We start from the raw sequence: 22,424 nt of genomic DNA on the forward strand, positions 1-22,424 counted from the left end.
GAACGATGCACCAACTACTCCCACATAGGAAGAGACACACTACCTATAGGGCAGTAACTAAACAGAGCACGGATGTGGTAGAGCTACTGGTACTGTACTAGGAAGGTATTTAACAGGCCTGATGTCCTAATCACACGTACCTGCTGCTCCAGACTCCTGGCTGTAGCTGATAGACGAGGAACGGATTGTTCTCAGGCGCAGACTTTGAGCCCTCTCCTGGCGAGCAGCATCACAGGTCTGGTTCGGATGCCAAATCTGCTTACAGTGATAGCAGAACTCTGTTCCACAGCCTTCTCGTCCACACGTAAGTTTGGGACAGCTGGCACATCCAAACGCGATCACAGCGTATCTTGAATGATTAAGAGGGGCAAAAGAGTTTTGTTAACAGAAGTGTTTCTCATCTATAGATCAAAGCTAAAGAGAGCTGCCAGAGCAGCTGAAGCAGCAAGGAAGGCTGTGGACACCAGGAGCTGGCACCATGCAGCCAGCAAAGGTTCCTTACCACCTCAACCCTTCACATGCACACTGATGCTCTGGTAGATTAAGACTGCACAGAAACACTCTGATCAATGCAACGCTTTGCTCTCTCCAACCTTTAATGGCTTCAGGTGGTACCGAAAGTACTGCAAGTGTTGAATGCAGGGCTGAGCAGATGAAGGTCAGAAAGCAGCAGAACAAACCCAAAACAGGTGTTCAGGCAACTCAGAAATGCATAAATAGATGGGAGTCTGGGACATCGTTCCCGGCTCTACCCTGACAGCACTGAAGAGCAAAAAGCTCCCATAATACTGAGACTTACTGAACTGTTGTATTATTTTGTAGCCAAACACAGCCATCAGCAATTACATTCAACGATGCTGCCACAAATCACAGCTGAAAATAATTCCTGCCGCAGGTTTCAATGTTGACGTTCATACAATAGATACAGACATATTACAACTCACACTATACACACACACCTCTTAATTGCTACCCCACTGTGGTACCGCTTTATGTTAAATAGAAATAGTCCACCCCCCGCTGAGAACACTCAGATGTACAGTTCAGCTCATACTAACAGCCCCCCTGAACAGACTTGAGCAGATCTGTAAGCACAGCACGGCTTAAGTTTATGGCTGTTCACAAGGAAGTCGCCTCACTGTACAAAGTTAAACTGTACGTTATTAGCAGCTCCTTCATGTACAGCAATTGCATAAAATCCATGTGAAACACTCGGTAACGTTACTAAAAAAAAACCTATTTCTGCCCAAATTATTATCTGAAAATGTAGCTGTTTTAATTTTGGAGCTCATCTGAAGCTTCATAAAGTTCTATCAGTTTCGTTCATGACTTAAAACAGCAGGTTGGAGAACAGGCGGTTTCAACCCCTAAGTTACAGACGATGTAGCGACAAACATGATACTTGCTCGCCTGTTTGCAAACATTTCTTGCTTTCCAAGTAAAAATTTGTTCAATAATTGCCAGACTCTTTCACATTGTTGCCAAGTTAATCAGCTCCATTTTCCCCAATTACAGCAACTCGAAGAAATAATTGCTTTGTAGGCACACAAAGCAACTCTGATCCAAATGCCTCCTCAACATAAAGGGATACGTTGAAGATGTGCTAATGCTGCACCCAATAGCCTCGAGCCCAGTGCATCCCACTGCTGACAAGGACAGGGCACATCCCTGATGGCAACTCCCCTTTTGGGGCTGACGTACCAGCAGACCTTCAGAAAGGAACCTCTCAGAGCACAGCAAACCTTAGGTCACACTGTGCAAGATTCCAGGCTTCGACTCAATGCCCTGCATTCATTTCTACAGCCAAACTCCAGGTAACAGCAAGTCAAAATAATGGGAGAAGAGCAAATGATTGCAGAAATGGTGTATGGTGAAGGAATGAAGAATGTGTGTTCTGCCCAATCCACTCCTTGCCTGAGAAAGATAAAAATCTCGGGATCACTGCTCTAATAACGTCAGCAATGTAATCTCTGAGCAAAATCACTGAATAATTCAGGCAGAATAAAGGACACAACACATCTGGAATACGGATTCACCGCAGGCTTGTTCAAATGGCATCTGACAACTTGCATGCTGAAACAGAATCCCCATAAATCCGGCTGGAAGGAAGCCCAAGAGGTTTCCTCATCCGTTGTCCTCCCCATGGAAAGATCAGCTACTGGCCCACATCCCTACCAAGGCACTGCAGGCAGCTGCAGCTGGCACACACACCCTGCTTCCCTCCTTTCCCACTCCCTCGGCCTCTTCCTCAATTTGCACTCAATAACTGTAGTTTTATCAAAAACATCTTCTGATAGAGCCCATTTCTCATGCAGCATTTCAGTATCTAAAGGGGGGATGTGAGAAAGGGGACAGATCTGTTTTGATAGGAGGAGGAGAAATGGTTTCAAACAACAAGAGAGGAGGTTTAGACTGGATATAAGGAAAAGGTTTTGTACAATATGGTGGTGAGGCACTGCCACAGGCTGCCCAGAGAGGTGGTGGATGGAGGTCAGCTTGGATGGGGCTCTGAGAATGGGAGTAAGGCAAAACACAGCCACACGATCTCTTGTTTCTTTGGGACAGCTGTGATCAAGGACATTCCTATTGAGAAGTACCCAATGGTGTATCTGTAAGAACTACCTTCACGGTCCCAAACTCTTTAAATAAGCTTTGCGTTTTCTTTATATCGAGTCGCCAATCACGTCTGACCCACATCAGCAAATTCGACTTAACAGAATTCTGCTTTCATACCATCTTAAATGTTTCTTACCATAAAGTTACATTTAAAAGCCTTCTAAACATTTAGCACTCTGACCATTACCATCAGAATATTTAACCCATTTAATTACCAACCCTGTTTAATTTCTTCCCTCCCAACACTCCTCCCTTTCCATTTTCTTATTGCTCATTTGTGAGGCTTTAAAACAGAGATACCACGCTCCAATTGGTTTTAGCACGTGCTGCACATCCAAACCGTAGTCACGGCTACAACCTTTAGATGCTACAGTAATGCAGAAGAACCTCTCTAAAAAAAGAAACTTGCTGAAGAGTGGCATTATGAGCCAGCAGCAGCACAGAAGCACGATGAGCTGCATGGCAGTGCTCAGCCTACTCGTGTCAGAGCCCAGAATGGTTTCAGAACTGTTTGAGTATTAAAGCAAAGTTAAACATTACGCTCTCCAGATAATAAGCAGGAACAAACTGATGATTATTGCACATCACAATCCTGCTGACAGGCAACAAGTGGTGCGTCAAGCAGCCACGAGACAGCAGATAACTGAAGCTGGAGCAGGCTTTTCATAAGAAGAAAATCTTCAATCATATTTCATTGTTTAAAAAAAAACAACAAAACAAATACCCTGTTTCTTTCCCAAGGAAAATCCAAGCAAACGGACTAAGTCAGAAGTGCAGCCATCTGGTTGTCAACATGTTTTTAGTCTGAGCTCTGTGCCCTTACCTTAACAGCACACCTGAAGTTGACACACGCATCCCCCTACCAATGCATTTCATTACACCACTGAAATTCTCTCTGTGCAGAACAAAGGAATCCTACACAAGGAAAAACTGAGGGCCGTGGGGTGGGGGGGGGTGGATGGGGATGGACAGACTGTGGTGGGTTTATTGTTTTTAAAATGAAAACTCTGTTTGCCACCCACTCATACAACACAAGAAAATACCAAAGAAAGCAATTCATCTTCCAAACAACGTAACGCTCCGCGTGTGTGTTATCCATTTATGCTGTCACTTATTTTGCAGGCTCTGAGGAAAACATACCCACAGTCTGGAGCTGGGCACCACCTACAATCAGGATCCGCAACCAGCCATCGCCTAAGCATAAACTCTTCGTATTTCTCCATCAAGATGTCGTCATTCAATATCAAACGGATATCGTGAGGATTGAACCGTTCGGAGCATTCTGGACAGCTAATGTTAACTCTGCTCTCAGAGATTTCTATCCGGAGATACTGACGCAGGCAATCCACACAAGACCTATGGTGACAAGTCATTATCTCTGGGAACCTGTCCTTGGAGTGCCGCAAAAGGCACAAGGGACATTCCATGAAGTCTCCGCTTGGCTTGCTGCTAGAGGTTGTTCCATTGTCGGAAGAGGTACACGTGGAGAAAATAGAGTTCTTGTCTGTACACATTTCTGAATGGATGCTTTCAATACTTGCGATTCCATCAACACCTCCATTCAGATCCCTAGACTTGCGTTTTGTGTCTTTTTTTCTCCGGAAAAGAGAGCCCAAGGAAATCCTTCTTTTCTTTGGTGCCTTTTTGACTGAAGGCAAACTCACAGAGGAAGCTGAAGACTGGAGGTCCCGATCGGAGCCCATTTGCCGATGTAAACTCATGTCTAGGTCACTCATCAGAAGTGGGTTAAATCTCACACACAAACCTAATCATTTTTAAGGATCAAAACAGAGTCCTAATATTATGTAATCCAGCACGGGAGCTGTCATGCAGAAAATCCACACGTATCTTTCTTTGCAGTAAATTCTTCACAGGAATCCCCTGCATTGGGAGAGAAAAAGGAGAGATTAGAACATCCATCACTTCTGGTTCTGAAAGATCGTGACACTCTAATGACCTGTTATTCATATTATACTTCTCACCCAGTATATTTCTTTCTGTCTGCTTTTTCTACCCATTACATCCTTCTCGTCTTAAGGAGTCTGAAAATTCCCCGAGGGCAAGGAACATCTTTATTCTTAAGTGGTGCTGAGAAGTCAACTTTACTCCCCCGCTCCCTAGGGATGTGCGTGAATGCGTATAATCCAAGGTGACAATTAAGTAAATGCATAACCAGTTCCTGCACAAAGCATGCTAACAAGCTGATAAGCATTGGAAACTTTGTTTTCTCTACTTTACAAGTGATAAGATCACATATAAGGTTAAATAAAACAAACTAAGGATTTCTGTGTGCTCTGAATTCACTTAGACAATCAGCAGAAAACAAGTCACTGTGGCTAAACAACTGATGATATCCTCAAATCCTAAGGGTTTGCAGGGAAGCACACAGACGCATTCTTAGATGTAAAGCATCTGAATATTTCAGGAAACGGAGCTGCAGAGTGACAGCCAACGCTGCTTTGCCATTCAACTTCCATACTGCAATTCAAGTAAGGACTAGAGTTAAGGTGATGACATTTGAATTTTTCATGATATTTCAAGTGAAAACCAAAACTTAAAGAAAAAAAAACAAACTCCCAACACATACTAAGGTTCAGTTAATATCTCCATACAAGACAAGAACTTCTTCTGTTGATGGAACAGCTCCAAAGAGAGAGGCAGAAAGATGTCCTCCCTCTGACAGAGGAGACTACGACAAGCAGCAGACCAGCTCCAACCAAAACCACCAACAATACTGCCACTTCTTGGTAGCCAGGCCCCTTCAGACCATGGTCAGACTCTGGGCAGCTGCACTGTATGGGAGTACTACCCACCTCAGGTGTCAGAATATGAAAGAAAAGCACAACACATACACTTCCTGGGCTTGTTAAAAAGAAGTTTTGTATATTTCGGGTCACTCAGCCCTTTTTTTAATCTTAAAAAGGAAACATTAAAAAGCCACTGTGTTCAGAAAAATATCTGTGGAACACTATCAAAGAAACTCTTATTTTCATTCTCAGGGCCTATCTAAAATAAAGGCAGCTTCAGGAACATAACAAACCCTCCCTTCCTAAGAGAACATAATCAGCCTAAAATCTAGCCAAAAGGAATCCCAGAACCCAGCATGGCTGAGGCTGGCAGGGCCCTCTGTGTCCCTCTGGCCCACCCCTGCTCCAGCAGGGACACCCAGAGCAGGGACACCCAGAGCAGGGACACCCAGAGCAGCGGGCCAAGGCCCATGGCCAGGAGGCTTCTGAACATCCCCAAGGAGGAGACCCCACAGCCTTACTGGGAACCACTCCCCGTAAGACTTGTGCTCCAGACCTTTCACAGCTTCACTGCCCTTCTCTGGACACACTCCAGGACCCCTGTTGTATATTATATTGACACTATCATAGATGCTGTTTGCAGTTGCTAGGTAGTGAAAACGTATTAAAGATGCACAAATCATAGCCTAATGCTTTAGATAATTCTGTTTGTATGTCTAGAAGAGCACAAACACATGTATATGATTACACCTACGTTATAACTACTTAGTACCATGCTGGTACTACCAGGAGGGTGGAAAACGCCATCCACATCAAGCCAAGAGAACCCATGAAGGACAGGAACAGAAATCAAAGCATTTATTTCAAGTAAGGTTTGCTTTTTTTTTTTCTTAACTAAAGTAGGAAATAAACCAGAGTAACCCAACCAAGTCTATAACTATGTCCATTCCCCCTCCTCCCTTTCTCTGGGGAGGAAATGCATATTACAGCCATCTCTGTCAGTTCCAACAGATGTACAAAATCAAGAAATAGCAGTTCTGGTGATTGAACAGATGTTCATTCTTACTTTTTAAATAAACAGATTCTCCCGTGCTCTAAAGGAGACACAAAGTCCTGCAGATCTCTTTGCATAGAGAGATCCAACAAGCAGTCTCTCAGATGTAGCAGATCCGTCTTCTAAAGAAGGCTGAAATTCAGTCAGGACTATTAAACAGAGAAGCTGCCAGTTACTCTGAGACAATCATCAATTACTCTCTCTAGATTTAAGTGCATGAGGTTAGTTTAAAAAGCCATATTCTTCCCTATACGGTAATTCTGGATTGTCATTTTTAGTAGCTTTTGAAGATGACTGCTGAAAAGACTCTGTGAGTGATTTATTACAGGGAAAAATGAAGACAAATCTTACAATGCTAATTACAATCAAAGCTGAACGGAAGCACAAAAGCCTTGCTGGTGTAATATGGAGCTCTTGACAGCTCTCAGGCTGCCCAACCCAGCACAGCATCTGCATATTTTTGCTGACAGAAGAAAGAAAAGTATTTCATTCTGTACAGCAGGAGAACACAATGCCTGCATTATTCCCGTAACAACGAGCCCATACGGAACAGATACACTGTGAGAAGAGTCGAGTTGTGAAATCAAAAGACTTCAAAGGAGCTGAGATGCACAATTTGGATGGCAGATATCAGTAACCCGACTCTGAGCAGCAGCATTCATTCCAAACTCTGTGCCACTCTCCCTGACCTGTATATACAAGCAATTAGTATGGGAAAGGGATTAACAAACACCCAGCTCCTAAAAATATAAGTTTAGCACCATCCTCAACACTTCCTCAAAACACTTAACAGATTACACATAAACATGTTTGTGGCTTCCTGCCATGCCTAAAACCCTACCACAAATCACAATTCTAGCAGTTCTTTGTGTTCTGCTCGTGGCATAGAGCACCACAAGGCAACTTTCCACAGCACAAAAACACCTTCTAATGTGAAGATTTCCATAAGCACAAACAGTGCTTATTGACACCACTCATTTACAGACATAGCTCAGCACTTGTTTTCTGCCTGTTCCTTCAGTTGTTTCCTCAGCAGGTTTCCCCAGCAAACTACCTCCGCTTACCCAATATGTTCCCTTACGAAGTTCTTGTTGGCTACGCTGCCTTAAGTAAATGCTATTGCTAACCACATAATGAGGGAAGAGGGAAAGGAAATGTGAAAACCTTGCAAATTGTTTTCTACTTCGAGATGACTGAAAAATGTCTTCTGGTATGGCTCTCTGCAATGTAACCTTAGCAACTCACCAATATTAAAACTTCTTAAGAAATGCTCTAAGACAGCCAAGTTTAACCCTACTGAAATTGCAACAGCAATGAAGTTCTAATTCCACAGGCTAATTTTTTTGCAGACTACCTTCTGTCCTTGACTCCTTCAAACACAGAGGCAACATAGACACTGCACAGCTGCAGCTACATCATCACTAAAATCCTTAAGAACTGCCTCACGTCACCGGGGCTTAAATTACAAGTTCTGACTTTTCCTGTTGCACCCTTTACCTCAGGGATCTGTTCCTCCCTTTACCTCAGGGATCTGTTCCTCCCTTTACCTCAGGGATCTGTTCCTCCCTTTACCTCAGGGATCTGTTCCTCCTTACCTCAGGGACATTGTCTCCTCCTTTACCTCAGGGATCTTGTTCCTCCCTTTACCTCAGGGATCTGTCCCTCCCTTTACCTCAGGGATCTGTCCCTCCCTTTACCTCAGGGATCTGTCCCTCCCTTTACCTCAGGGATCTGTCCCTCCTGGTTATTTAACCAAGCATCAACTTGGTTTCCGTTTGTAGGCTTTTTCGGGATGCCTTTTAACTCCGATTCCTAATACAAGGTAAAATTAAAGTTTAATTATTTGGATTAAACTAATAAGATCGTTCAATCTGAGAAAGTTAACGGATTTGTATCAAAGAATTTCTCAAGCTTTGAGAAAGTTCCCAGATCTAGAGAAAAAAAACCCTGTCTTTACCAAACACTTACAGTGATGTATTACAGTATGCCAGAATATAAGATGCAAAGTCAAAGTGACCTAAATAATTCATTCACCTCACACTGAGCTGCGTAGGACTATTTTAAGCATGTACTAATGTAAATTTTCCTTCTCTGTGGTTTTCCAGAAAGAGGGCACCAGTATAGCAAGCTTACATTTGACACAATGATCCAAGCATTAAGTAAATGATCTTTCAGACACTTGTGCAGGAGGATACCTCCACATTCATGCCCCCTACACATTCACGCACGCACTTCACTTCAGGTACAGAGACTACTCCTTCCTCAAGTTACCAGAGCTCCTATTACCAGCAGACCTTTTTCAAAGTGCACATTACTTCATTATTTAGTTAATCAGGCTCCTGCTTCTCTATCTATGGCAGATTCACTGATGGATGCATAGAGGCCATTTTTCAGAAATGGGACTTCCAGATTCACATTTGGCCAAAAAACAACTCGGGCAAAATCTTTAGAAATGTCACAACAAATCTCAAAAGTTACATATCAACCTTAACAAATGGAATCGTTTCAGTAATTTCTGCTTTCAAGCACCGCTCCAGGCACTTCTCAATTCCACCCTGGTGTTTGTGGCAATTGGAGGCGCCAACAAGATGGCGGCCACGTCCCCTCAGCACAGCACTGATGAGCAGAACAGGAGGGAGAGCCTCTCGGAACAGCAGCCTGACACAAGCAAAAGTGAGAAAACTCCCAGGAGGAAAAAGACTTGCTCTAACACGTGGAAATCATAGAATCACACCAAGGCTGGAAAAGATCTCCAACATCATCCAGTCCAACTACCACCAATATTCCCCACTAAGCCCTATCCCTCAGGTACAGCATCTAAATGCTTCCTGAACACCTCCAGGGATGGTGACTCAGCGACCTCCCTGGGCAGCCTGTTCCAAAACTTCCATAACACACAGTCTATTGGCTTTATAAATCTTCTAATGATCAGGACAGGTTTGGAAAAAAAAAAACCCACCACTTTGTTAAAATTAAATGGAAGTATATTTATGAGATACTAAAAGCAGGTGGAAGGCCAGCACTGCTCCCAGGTGACAAGCAGCATTTCTTCTCAGCTGTTAACCTACATCTCAGCTGGGTGATCACTGAAGCAGAACAAGACCTCTGTTTGTAAATACCTTTCAATAAACATTATAGAGAAACACTGTGGTTTCTCTTATCAAGTCTAGAGTATTACTTCAAATCCCAAATCGTGTTATAAAAGAATTTTGGTTTACGAAGCTATAATTGTACATTACTTAATAGGAATAGCGCTTGTGCAGCAGAGATATTTTAACCTCTTAAAAACCTAAATGCTACGCGGTAATCATCACCACCTCCCAGTTTACTTTACAGCTCATTTTTCTTTACAACCTCGTGTCAATGATCCGGAAATGTTATTTTCACTTACAGAACAAAGCCATGATTGTTTGTAAGACAGTGAAGCATACAGACAGCAGACCCGCTTGGGCTCAGAGCCTGGGACAGTGCCTCTGTCCGGCCACACAAGCCAAGAGACTGACAGGAGTTAAAACACACACAGTCCTGCAGAGTAACCGCTGCAGAATTGATAGAAGTTAACAGTTACATCATTTTCTGCTTTAAAATTCTCACTGGTACGTAGCACATGATCACCTGATCCTAGCAGCAGAAAAGCCTGCAGTAGTTAAACTCCTTCCTTACTGACTACCTGACCGAGCAGCACATCCCATATCATGTGTCTGTGACAGCTGCCGTTAGGGAAGGAAGTCCCGCAAGCTGCTCAGCTCATTCTGAAAGTCGGAGTGACGCAGCCAGTGCTGACACAACCACTCCCTCCCCCTTGCACAGAAGAACACGCCGTTCACGGGCCTCCCCAAAGCCTGACTGTTTAGAGGCTTAGTGATGCTTTTTGGTCACCGCCCTTTCAAACTCCAAAAGGACACTCCACAATCAGACACAAGCAGCTTAGAGGAGAAGCATCTTTGCCTCCACAATTCAGATGCTCAGAAAAAGATTTCTTCTGCACAGATGCAGATTATTAGCAAGTTCAGCCGTGGTAAGGTGAAGGTCTGCTGATATTCTCCTAAGGGCCTACAGCGTACAGTTGATGACAAACAGGACAGAATTCCTTAAATTATATATAGGTCAGTTTTCCAAACCAGCAGCATTACATCTGGATACATCGAGCACAATGGCTGACACAAACCAACAGCTGAGCGGAGAGACTCGGCTCTATTTATGAGCCTCCCAGCCTACATCTGTAGCAGGGAAGACTAACAGGATCAATTTTCTCTTATCTAACTCAGCAGAGCAGCCTCAGCTCAACCATGCTCTTACTGCAACAACAAAAAGAAGCTGATTCTATGCACTGTGGTGCTGCTGTAAGCAAATGTACACCAAAATCAGCCAACTCAAACCAGTCTTGGAAACCTTGGAGGGGGAAACAAAAATAATAATAATAAAAGGCGGGAAGAGAAACAAAACGACGCAGAAGTAATTTATAGTTTAAACCACTTAAATCCTCATACAGACATGATATATCCTTGCATACGTGCTGGTCATTTTGTCTTTTCGTGCAATGACGGGCATGTATTTTCACTTCCGTGGAATGATTTGTTTATATATATAGACACTGAAGTCATGCTCTAAAACATCTGGCTGGCTGGCGGTCTGGAAAGTGGAAGCAACACAGGGAGATTAAAAACTGCCCAAGCTGCCGACACACCAAAAAGGGGATTTAATCCAACTGCATTAACACTTTCATTTTAACTTAGTACTCATTCTGTCCATCAAGCTGATAAGAAAGGTGGTCTGTGTGAGTAAATCCTTCTGACAAAGGGCAGACAGATGACCCTCTGCAGTGCCTGAGACTACAACAACCCAGAACAAACACCAAAATACCACATAACAATAACAACAACAGACATGAACAAAAAACCCTCAGAACCACATAAAACCGAACCTTTTCTCACTTTAAAAGAACATACTGTAAATTCTGCTTTTAAATTCCTAATCATCTCTAAGTGCAATCAACATGAAAGAGCGAAGGAACTGCAAAACAACTAGAATGAAGACATAGACAGGTGAAACAGTAACAGAAAGTTTGGGTTCCGCAAGCGTTACCAACACAGCAAGTGGAAAACATTGCAACACTTCTGAGAGCTTAGGTCATTTCTACAGAAAAACTGCTTCAAAATGAAAATAATTCAGACTTCTGCAAACTTCCAGAACACATAGATGTGATTTCAGGCCTGTAATCATGCCTGCACAGACAGCAGTGGCCACACATCAAATTCTGTGACGCTTCTGTTTTCAAGCAATCTTCAGAGCGTGTCCTACTCTAAAACCAAAGTAACGCGTACCCTGCTGCAAGGAAGGGCAAATATCACAGCAGCAGGATCTAAAACCAAGAGCAGGAGCTCCAGAGAAGCTTAAACAGCTTCTGCCCCACATACCACACTGCAGGGATGGCAGCCAGGGTGCAGAAGAGGTAACAGATCTCAGGCCCTGGCTCCAACTGAGTGTTCAATCTGGCAGCAGCAGCCGGGAGTTTGTCTGGCACTGAGGCAGGGCATTAGTGAACAGCTGACTGACAGACAGCACCTTCCAGCTGCCTTCCAGGTTGTCTCTGGCAGACCTAACACCTATTTTCAGGGTGGGGAAGAGAAAGAAAAAAGTACCATACCAGTCTTGAAATATTTTTGCCTCAAAATAAGATGCCTTGTAAAGTGTTCAGGTATGATTTTCCAGCTCTCCAGTGGTATTTTATCCATTATTATTACCAAAACAGATACAGAGACAACATGCATAACATGACTATGCATAACATACTATGACTATAACATACTATGACTTCTTAACTCTGCTATGGCTGATTCCACAACACCGCAAGCCATCAGACAGCAATACCTGCACCAGCACAGCACCAACCACTTCTGTTCACAGAATCACAGAATTGTAGGAGTTGGAAGGGACCTCTAGAGATCATCGAGTCCAACCCTCCTGCCACAGCAGGTTCCCTACACCACTCAAGAAGTGAAATCAGTGCACAAACTGGTGCAATGCACTCAATGCCACTGCTGCCTGGCCTAGGGATTCAACAAGCCAGTACACAAACATCAGCTACGAAAGTCCTGTGTGGAGAGATTTAGTTCAGTGAAAGCTATAGTTAAATTGTGCCATCTTAAAAACAGACCAAGACCAAACCAGAACGAACAACTTAGAGAAAGAGACAAAAACAAAGACAGGGAAAGATCTCGCCAGGGAAACAAAAATAATCCCTCCTGCCAGGAACACTGCCTTGAGCCTCCAGACAGGAAACACTCCCTGCCTCCAGAAAAACCATTGGCGTCAGGAAGCAGCAGAAGTACCACGGAACTTATCGCACGGCCTAACCTGACACAGGGAGAAACAGGAACAGCACCGAGAGACGGCAAAGACAAAACAGCCACAAAACACACAGACCCCCGATTACCAAATAGATGAGGTGGAAAGTTCAACCTTACCACGTTATTTTGGGGACAAGTATGGAAAGGGTTCTTCCAGCCCCACCGAGATTGGGGCAGTTAGAAAGAGACTGGGCTGAAAAGATAGAGCCTGTTCAGCACAGACAGGGCAAGACAAGGGGAGTGAGCCGGAATTACAGACGGACTCCAGAGGCATTACAAATAATACAAACGCTAGTTCAAAAGCACAAAGGAAGAAAAAGCTGAATGGTGGCCATCAGAAGGACATCTGATGCTGCACCTATACTGGAAATGCAGTATGTGCCAACAGGAGAAGCTATTCTGCCAGCACAGTTATACCACCTACAACATCACGCACTATGCCAAAGAAACAGGCTGTGTCAGCATGCAGCAGGATTTAGGCTGGCTGATGTGAGTTTTTCCAAATATTTTTCCACTGACAGCAGTGCAGAGTAACCGTAATGCAGACCTGGGGCTAAGCAGACTTCCTCTATGCAGAACTGTACTGTTTGAAACAGCTGGAAGAGATAGTGGAAGGGCACCCACTCTGCTTCAAAGGCTCTCGTGAAACCTCCTTGGTCTTCAGTGCCTCATTAATGACCATTAAGGGAGAGCAACTCGGGGATGGTGAATCTCCACAGCGGTCCCACACAGCACAGGTCTGCACGCCAACAGTAGAGGAATGCAGCAGCAACACACAGTGAGCAGCTGCTGGAGAGTAAGGGTGTGTCATGGCATACCTGCACTGCTCTGCTCACTGCATCATTCCTAGAATTAGCAAGCTACATTCCCTACAGCCCAGCCCTGCTTCTGAAACACAGCTCCCCATCTCTATGCTTCTGAGGGGGTTCAAACTGTTACCCCTGCTCCCTTCCTCCCCCCACATACACATGCACATACCTACACAAAGCTTCACACCTTCCTTCTGTCAGCACAGCTGCTTGGCTGGTACCTTCCTCTTCACACAGCACCACCCTAAAGAGCTTTTCCCCAGCAGCCATGGAAGCACGGTTGGACAGGCCCCTTTGTGTGACACATCGCCCATTTCAAACAATTGCAAGAAGAAAAAAAAAATAAAAATGAAGCAAGCACAACACAATTCCTAGAAAAGCTGCTGTGCTTATTTTCTCTGTTACTGAAAACAGCTTCGACGCTAATTATAACTTCCAACTGTGCTATTTCAGGTTCTGAGGTAAAGGCAGGCTTTGTGGTTTTCAAACAGCAATGCTGGTTCATGCCTTCAGCTCGGTGCGGTGTTTAGTAAGCCTTAAAAACAAAGCAAAATCTAAGGCAGATTTAAAAGCTTCCTAGATCACAAAAACAACCGATCTGGTGGACTGAATTAGTGCAGAACACACTGCCTCGGGCCAAGACTGCTACTTAACCTGAACTTGAGCTGAAGTCCTCGCGTGTCAGGATGAATTTTGCTAAGAAAGACAAAGTAAACAGTTTGTAAAAGCTCCAACAGCTCTGGTTTATTTTCTTTGTATGAGCTGCAATCCTCCTGCTCCAGTCGGAGTCTGTCACAGTGACACCCCGTCCTGCTCCCATCGCCTCACACACAGCCTGCAACCAGACACAGCTCAGACAAAACAAGGACCTCGCACTGAACCTATCGCACAGGCTTTGGTGTGATTTCCATGCCAGATAGACTCGTTTAACCAGCAGTAACAAAGTCAGTCCTCTGCTTATTGAAAATATAACACTGCTTTCTCTGGAAGATCACAAACCCACAGAGTGCCTTTAAGCCCTCGCCTTCTTCCTACTTCCAAGTTAATCACCGTGAATTCAAAATTACAGATGGTTTTTCTTGCTTAAAAACCTCTAGTTTAGTTTTAACAATGGGAAAACCCCTCAAGCAACGCGCTTAGTTCGCTCCTGAAAAAATATCCAAACTCCTGAGAGCTGTTTAAACCAAACCCAGTTAAATAACTGAAAGCTGCATCCTGCACGCCAACTGTGTCAGGCACAAATATTTATAAAATAACCCAAAATGTCTGTAATAAACGGGAAAATGCACAGCTGTCAGGTACATTTCTGCACACAGAAGACAGAGAGTGGGTCAGGCTACAAATGGCGCTCGCACTGATTTATCCCCCCTGCAAACTCTGCTTCGGTTCCAACAAGCCATCAGCCACGACGAACGAGGTGACTGAATGTGCGCAATGCTAAACCTCGCCCCGGCTCTGCTGACGTCAGCCCTTCCTTGCCAGCAGATGCTCTGGCAGGCGTTACACACACAGCCATGGGGACTTCACGCAGATTCCCCCGTCTGGAGACCAACGCAGCAGAGCACGAAGAGGGGGAGGACAGACTGATGTTCAGACAGAGCTCAGCCGTACGGAGCACAGCCTCCCCGTGCAGCTGGCTTATTTGTCTGGCTACAGGTAAACTGCACACCAGGCAGAGCCTAGAGGAGGGCAGAGCAGTGCAGGCAAGTGCTGAGGAGGAGGCAGAGCAGTGGCACATCTCTATCCTCGCACCAAGCATGGACACAGCGAAGCCCCACCAGCACACCCCATCACCCAGCCATGCAGCCTGCTCCAGGGCAGGAAGGGGACAGGTAGGACAGCCTTTGTCTTCTCCTCCACCTCCAAACACAAAGCAGATACCACTGCCAGCACTTCTGCATGATGCAGCACCACATCAGCCAGGGAAACCCCAACAGAAGGCTGAGACAGCCAACACAGATTTAAAATGGGATTTTTACAAACCTGCACGCAAGCAATGCTCCAGGATAGCAACATTTCCCTTCCACAGCTCCTGAGAGAAAAACAAGCACCTCACAGAGAAACCAGACAAACCAGAAAGAATGTAGACATTCAAATGAAAACCAAACCCAAAGAGCTTCAAGTTTCACATTCACAACGGGCAAAGTTTAACTTCCAGATAACCCTGTGACATTATCGAACAGTACCCACCGTTATCAGGAGTTCTCTAAGAGACCCCAGTTCCAAGAGGGTGTGTGATCTGGACAGACCTGTGGTTGTGTTCACCATCTCCCAGCAAGACCAGATCAACGACCAAAGAGACCAGTAATACACAGGGAAACAATGCCAGAGGTTTGGAGCAAACTCTAGTTAGGGCTGCAGGAGCCCTTCCCCTCAGCTGCAAGGAGCTCTGCACAGGTATAAACCCAGGCTCCGATCCCAAGCCAGCCCTTCCCACTGTCTGTTGAAACAAATTCAACAACTGCGGTGTGGGCTTTGGAGGGGGATGGCAGGGAAACAGCCAGAGAAAACAAACTATAAAACCAAACCGAGTTTCAAGAAGGGAGTATTACCATCAGCTCAATTCTTCAAGCAGCGCAGAGCTGCCTCCGGTGAAGGTGAAACATCTGTGCAAGAGATTCATTTTCCCCAGGCCTGCTTTGAAACGCAAAAGGAGACTTCCATGGAATGAGTAAGTATCCTTGATGGCTGCTCTGCATTCAGCCTGAAACGTGCTCCTCTAACCTCGCTGCGCTGCGAGATGCATGCGGTTTCCTTGCTACAGCATGAGACCAAAATGAATCATGTGCTGTAACTGCGCCAGTACAGAGAATAACACAGTCGCTGTTACTGAAAACTGGAAGTCCTCTGCAAAAACTCCACTTGCACATCTGTTTCCACTGTACAAAGCGAGGATTAACTTCATTTTTCAGTGAGTCTGAAACTCGGTAATCTCACCTGAGAAACGAGGCCTACAAAATGCACAGTTCTAACAGTTCAGAAGTGAGATGGTCTGATCAGAACATAAGTTATTAAAATACTAATTCTTATGACTTAATACTTATTTAGAAGCTTCAGGTCTGCTGACTGAAAACATTTAAACACCGAACTGAAGGGGGACAAATGATTCCTCACCATTTAGAACTGAGCACAGTGACAGAAGGGCTCTGCTGCAAACTTCTGGCCAGAAGAACCCTCGGGCAGATCACCTTGTAGCAACTGCAGCGGTGTTACTGTGAGAGCTGTGCAATGCAATTTCAGCAAGCACAAAGGCCAAGACACATTCAAAAGGATTTTGACACCAAAACAAGTGGAGAATATTAATAATAAGCACAAATAAACTAGAATAATGATGTGACAAACCAACTCCGCTATCAGTCATGAGACCACGTCCAAAAGGAACTGTTCTGTTTCACATCACAGGACTCCCATTATTTACTCATACTAGGCAAGCTTGAACTCAAACTGAAATATACACAGAGCGAAGCCTTTTTACATAACTGGTCAGGCTGACACTGTTCCATGCTAAGAAGATAACAGCTACATTCAGAAAGATATGACTGTTGAAATCTATGTTTTCATGTAATTGGAGTGGTTTGTATCTGCCCACACTTCCCCGTTAGAGCTCACAGCCGCTTCAGCTCTGTTTGTGGCTTTTCAGCAGAACAGAAACACGTGCCAGCAACAACCAGCAAGTCCTTAAGATCTCACTGCCCGGATACGACCCGGCTCCCTCTCATTTAACACCCTCCAAGAATCACCTACTCCTCCTCCAGAAATACAATCCTTGGGAGCTCTACTGCTGACACAGAGGAGGGCAGGAAGAAAAGACAGAAGAAATATTAAATGGGAGGAGTGAAAGCTTTGCTACCAGTGAAGTCATAATTCTGCATAACAGACACACTGGTGAAACACACCAGTTTGTCTGGTTTACACACTCGTTTCACCTCACCAATGATAACGGTGCACATAAATGAACGGGAGGGGGAAATGAGACCAATTATTCTCAAGACTGCAGGAAAAAAAAAAAAAGTGAAGGTTTTTAGAAGTTGCCTTTTTCTCCATTATAAACACAATTATTTTAGATCAGGCTGAGAAATTTAAGCAGCATTTTCTACTTCTTCCTCACACCTGGCTCAATAACAAAGTATTTTCAGTGGCACAACACCTATACCTCCCACCTTATCCTCCTGCCTTACCAGCAGCTTTTCCAATCAGTCTTAATTTGTTTAGAATATCCATACCAGGACACCAAGAGGAAACCTTTTCCGTTCAGAATTCATTACTTCCCATGAGGTGTTCAACTATGCCACACAAGATCTTGACACAGCCATGCCCTATGTGGCAGCATGGGAAGGCCATCATAATTACTCACAAGTGATGTAAGAGAGAACCTTTCAGTTTTCTGCCCTCCAGAATGTCCCTCTCCTTACAAACACAGTGCTACCTCATACCGTGCGGAGATGTGTGCACACAGAGCTGCACAAAATTAAGGAGATATTCAACATTGCACATGTGAGTACTCAAAAATTCAAGGTATATCAATGAAAGTGGTCTATAAACATGATATCCACCATCCCCTGTCCACCCACTGGTTGTGCCATGGATACACTGCAGCACAATACAAGTGCTGGCCCAATTTCAGCTTGTATAAAGGCTGGAGATGAGTATCTGATCCTTCCTCCACTTCTCTGTCATTCCCACTTCCAGCACTGCTTAAGGTGGATGCGTGGACTAACAGAGGCCAGCTGCCTTGACTCTTCAAAAGGGCTGACAATAGCAGGACACGGGGAAATGGTTTTAAGTTGAAAGAGGGAAGATTTAGGTTGGATGTTAGGGGGAAGTTCTTCACTAGGAGAGTGGTTAGGCCCTGGAACAGGCTGCCCAGGGAGGTTGTGGATGCCCCGTCCTTGGAGGTGTTCAAGACCAGGTTGGACGGGGCCCTGGGCAACCTGATCTAGTAAATGTGTATGTTTGGTGGCCCTGCCAGGCAGGGGGGTTGGAACTACATGATCCTTGAGGTCCCTTCCAACCCGAGTCATTCTGTGATTCTGTGCCTCCTACCCCAGCAGCTGGCTGCTTCCTGCAGGGACACAGCACCATGTGCACCAACTCTGGTAGCAGAGGCTGGAAGAGCAGTGCTGTTAGGATGCACTCAGTGCTATAGCAGCCATCTCCCAGATCTTAGAAAGGCACCAAGGCTGACAGAAGTGTCCTAATAGCTGAATCTGGCTGCTGAGCTGCCCGAAGGATCACACAGACAGACCGTTCTTTCTGGAGCTGGCCTTGCTCCATGGACTCCTCGTTCTCCATCTTCTTAATAAATGAGGCCCCATACCTTACATGTCGTACGTTTTTTTGGTTTACAACAACGTTATACAACACTGAATTCACAAATACCATACAAGTCTGTCAGATATTTTTAACCAGACTAACAGCTTTAAAAGTATTAAAACAAAGTCTTCGGAGCGCTCTTGTGAAATCCGCATGGTAATTTTTGTGACAGAAAGCTATTTCTCCTAATTTGCAAAACGAGAAGCAGATACTAAGGCCAAAATTGCTACCTGGAAAAAGACGCTGCAGGATGCTCAAGCTGTACGGCTGCTTTGTGTTCTTATTGGACAACATACACTCAAGGATTCTGCTAAGCACTGACTGTAGTAGCTATTTGCAAAACCACTCCTATATCTAGAGATGGGTATAAAGAAAAATAAACACCTCGGAAGACCACAAGGGCCCTGTCTGAAACACCATGTATACGCTCTACAAGTGAGGCTGCCACACACTTCTCATCCTACCATTTTCTACCCTAAGTTTATCCCCAGCAATCTCCAAAAAAGGGAGCCTGTTTTCTATAATTTTATTTAAAAGTCAGCAATACCTTTTTTCTGTGGCTAGGGCATTAAAATGTTCTCTCGTATTCATTTTATACAATTTAGTAACACGCAGACACCAAAAGAGAAGACTTAACTGGCATTAGCTAGAATTAGCTTCTCTTTGAGACTTCCACTCCCAAATCACATTTGATTAATACTGGCCAATGGGTTTCTAAAGAGGAAAACAAATCTCTGAGAATACCTTCCCTCAAAAGGACTACAGTCCACTGCAGCGCTGCTCACACTAGGGGCCGTGGAGAGGAGAACACAGGGAACCATGACATAAATCCATGCTCCCGCAGAAGCCAACGCCGGCTGATAGCTTAGAGGGTTATCCAGGGCTAAGCCTCACTGAGCATTGCCAGCCCTCCTCCCCCAGCAACCAAACCCACACAGTGTTGGGCCAGGCCAGATGTTGGCCAGGATGACCTGGCAGGGGTTAGAGCTCACACCTGTGAGCAAGGCTTCTCTTCAGTCCATTTTCTTCTGCTGATAAATGCTAGTTGTACGTGAGACGTTTAGAAATGTAGGTGCCACACCAACTACTCAAAAGAAAATCTGCCCATGGAATTAAAATGGAATCACATCTCCTTTTTAAGAAAGAAATAACCACCGCTGCTCCAGAACACAGGCTGTATCACTTCAGCAGAGCAGCTGCAAGGGATTATATTCTTAAGCATTAAGAACCTCAGAAACAACACTGGGCATTAACTTTTGCGTTTGTCATAGTATCCAGGTTGAACCACAAAATAAAGATTGCAGATCAATTATATTTTCACTGAAATAAAAAAAAAAAAACCCCAAAGCCTGCCCTCGCAATTTGAAGTATTAAGCAAACTTCATCACAGGAAATACAGATAGTCACAAGTATTGTCTACACAGAGCCATAACCTCCTAAAAAGATGAATTCTTTGTTGCTTATCTCATGACAGCAGCCCTAGTCAAAAAGACAACCTACCAAGACCACCTCCAGTATGGCATGCACTTTGCACACACATAGGCATGGTTTTCCCTGTGCAGTTTACAGAGCATGAAGCACTAAGAGAAAGGAAGCATCGCTCCTCCTATACAGACTGGGGTTGACATACCACTCCTCACCAAACTCCCACACAGGCAGAGGGACCGTACCATATCTCAGTTAGTCTGGAGTTCACACCCACTGCCAGCCTCCTCCTCTAAGCACTGAGCATTAGAATCACATAATCATTAAGGTTGGAAAAGATCACTACAATCACCTAGTCCAACTATCAAACCAGCACCATCACACCCACTAAACCACATCCCTCAGCGTCACATCTACATGTCTCTTGAACACGCCCAGGGATAGCGACTCCATCTCATCCCTGGGCAGCATGTCCCAGTACTTGACTACGTTTTATGCAATAAACCTTTCCTAATGTCCAATGTTAACTTCCTCTGGCACAATTTGAGGCCATCACCTCTCACCTTAAACCCACAACAACTTCTCAACGTGGTCTCAGCTGCCAGCACTGTGATACATAGCACACCAGTCCTGTCTCTCATCACTGCAGCCATCTTTAAAAACATTTATAAATCCCACTGCCATCTGGATCAGAAATAAAGCATGTTTTTTCCTCGCTCAAATCATCCCCATAGTCTCTTAAAAAAAACCAAAAGGCCACACTAGTACAAAGTATAGAATCACAGAATCACTCAGGTTGGAAAAGACCTTAAGATCATCGAGTCCAACCATATTATGCTTCTCTTTTTTAATCAGCTGCTAATTTTACAATATTATATGACTGATGTTGCTGAAGACAGAGCCCTGAAGTTTTTCTCTGCTCATCAGAAGGCGAGGCCTGGCAGCCTGGGGGGCATCCCAAGCCATCCAAGAACATTCCCATCCCATCCTTTGAGGAGCCACACACTGAGGAGGACAGACAGCTGATGAAAAAGGACAAGGGTGATCCTGAAGCAGCTAACATTTCAGTTCCAGCTTCATAGAATGCAACAGAAAGCAGTGGATGCTTCTGGATGGAAGTTACCTATGGTTAAACACCTGATATAACCTTACCTCCACAGAGGTGCTCACTGTGGAAAGTATTTGGAAGAGTGAAGGCCTTGCTTTGGCTTCTGCTTGGAGAAGAGGCCTTCTTTAACCAAGAAAGGAAACCACACACATGATGAAGCCTGCTACACAATAATCCAACTAATTCTGAAATACAAGTTTGAAAAGGATTTAAATACTAGACTGCTGTGATCCCAAATTTAATTAAAAAGCCATTTCAACAATTACTTCATTTGATTACGTTTTCTAAAAGAAACTGCAAACTTCCATCTGTCTGCTAATTCATGAATTTCAACATGAAATACAGCATCATGAAAAATACTCTGCCTGAAGTGTTTATCTTTTCCAGGTATTTTCTTGAAAGGAATGAGATTTAACTTTCAAGCAAGATATAATCTGTATTAAAGGTATAGTGAAAGAATATAACGTCAGGCTCCTCAATGGAGATGAAGGGTGCCCATTCCATAAACCCAAACTCCTGCAAGGCTATTTTCAAGCACAAAACTAAGCCAACCTCCCTGCCAGTATCTTCTAGCATCTTCTGATCATTAACCTTCTGTATTATTATTCATGTAAAAATCAAATCTCTCACTGCTGCGAAACCTCCACAGCTCCTATGGTAATGAGCCCAGCAGTCTAATGAAACACGGCTTAAAAAAATCACCAAGTTTGAAGGAGTGATTTAATTTTACCCCAGTCTTACTGTCTAACTCCTTGTTCCCACATGATTTAAAACAAAACACCATGACTTGCAACCTACTCCCACCTCGCCCATATCTGAGCAGAATTGCCACCTACAGACACTGGAACCTTGGGGCAGCCAGGGAAGGAAACACATGACCAGGGGCCAAAAGGGAAGAACCACATCAAGCTCTGCACTGCTTACAGCCACACACAACCACCTGCTGTACAGTGAATTACATATTTTCTAGGTTTACAAACAGTTGAAGGATACTTATTTCTG

At 44.4% G+C, this 22,424-nt stretch overlaps 1 protein-coding gene and 1 long non-coding RNA gene across 7 annotated transcripts in view; one reads left to right on the plus strand and one right to left on the minus strand.

Moving 5' to 3' along the window:
• Positions 1-22,424, minus strand: part of RNF19A (ring finger protein 19A, RBR E3 ubiquitin protein ligase) — a 48,273-nt gene that overhangs the window by 11,393 nt on the left and 14,456 nt on the right. For 3 of the 6 annotated variants that reach the window (XM_015856000.2, XM_015856002.2, XM_015856003.2), the window contains exons 2-3: positions 3,757-4,497; positions 141-349 (exon numbers count right to left, since the gene is read on the minus strand). In XM_015856000.2, the coding sequence (XP_015711486.1) occupies positions 141-349; positions 3,757-4,352 (805 nt within the window). In that variant the 5' untranslated portion in view covers positions 4,353-4,497. Of the gene's footprint in view, positions 1-140; positions 350-3,756; positions 4,498-15,559; positions 15,660-17,754; positions 17,924-22,424 lie in introns of those variants that run through there. The other 3 variants (XM_015855999.2, XM_015856001.2, XM_032442818.1) reach the window with 3 other exon arrangements.
• LOC107310411 lies at positions 17,978-18,897 on the plus strand. Its single transcript, XR_001553585.2, has 2 exons — positions 17,978-18,070; positions 18,625-18,897. It is a non-coding gene; the product is annotated as an uncharacterized LOC107310411 (long non-coding RNA).

The sequence above is a fragment of the Coturnix japonica genome, chromosome 2, assembly GCF_001577835.2.
Source record: "Coturnix japonica isolate 7356 chromosome 2, Coturnix japonica 2.1, whole genome shotgun sequence".
NCBI lineage: Eukaryota > Metazoa > Chordata > Aves > Galliformes > Phasianidae > Coturnix > Coturnix japonica.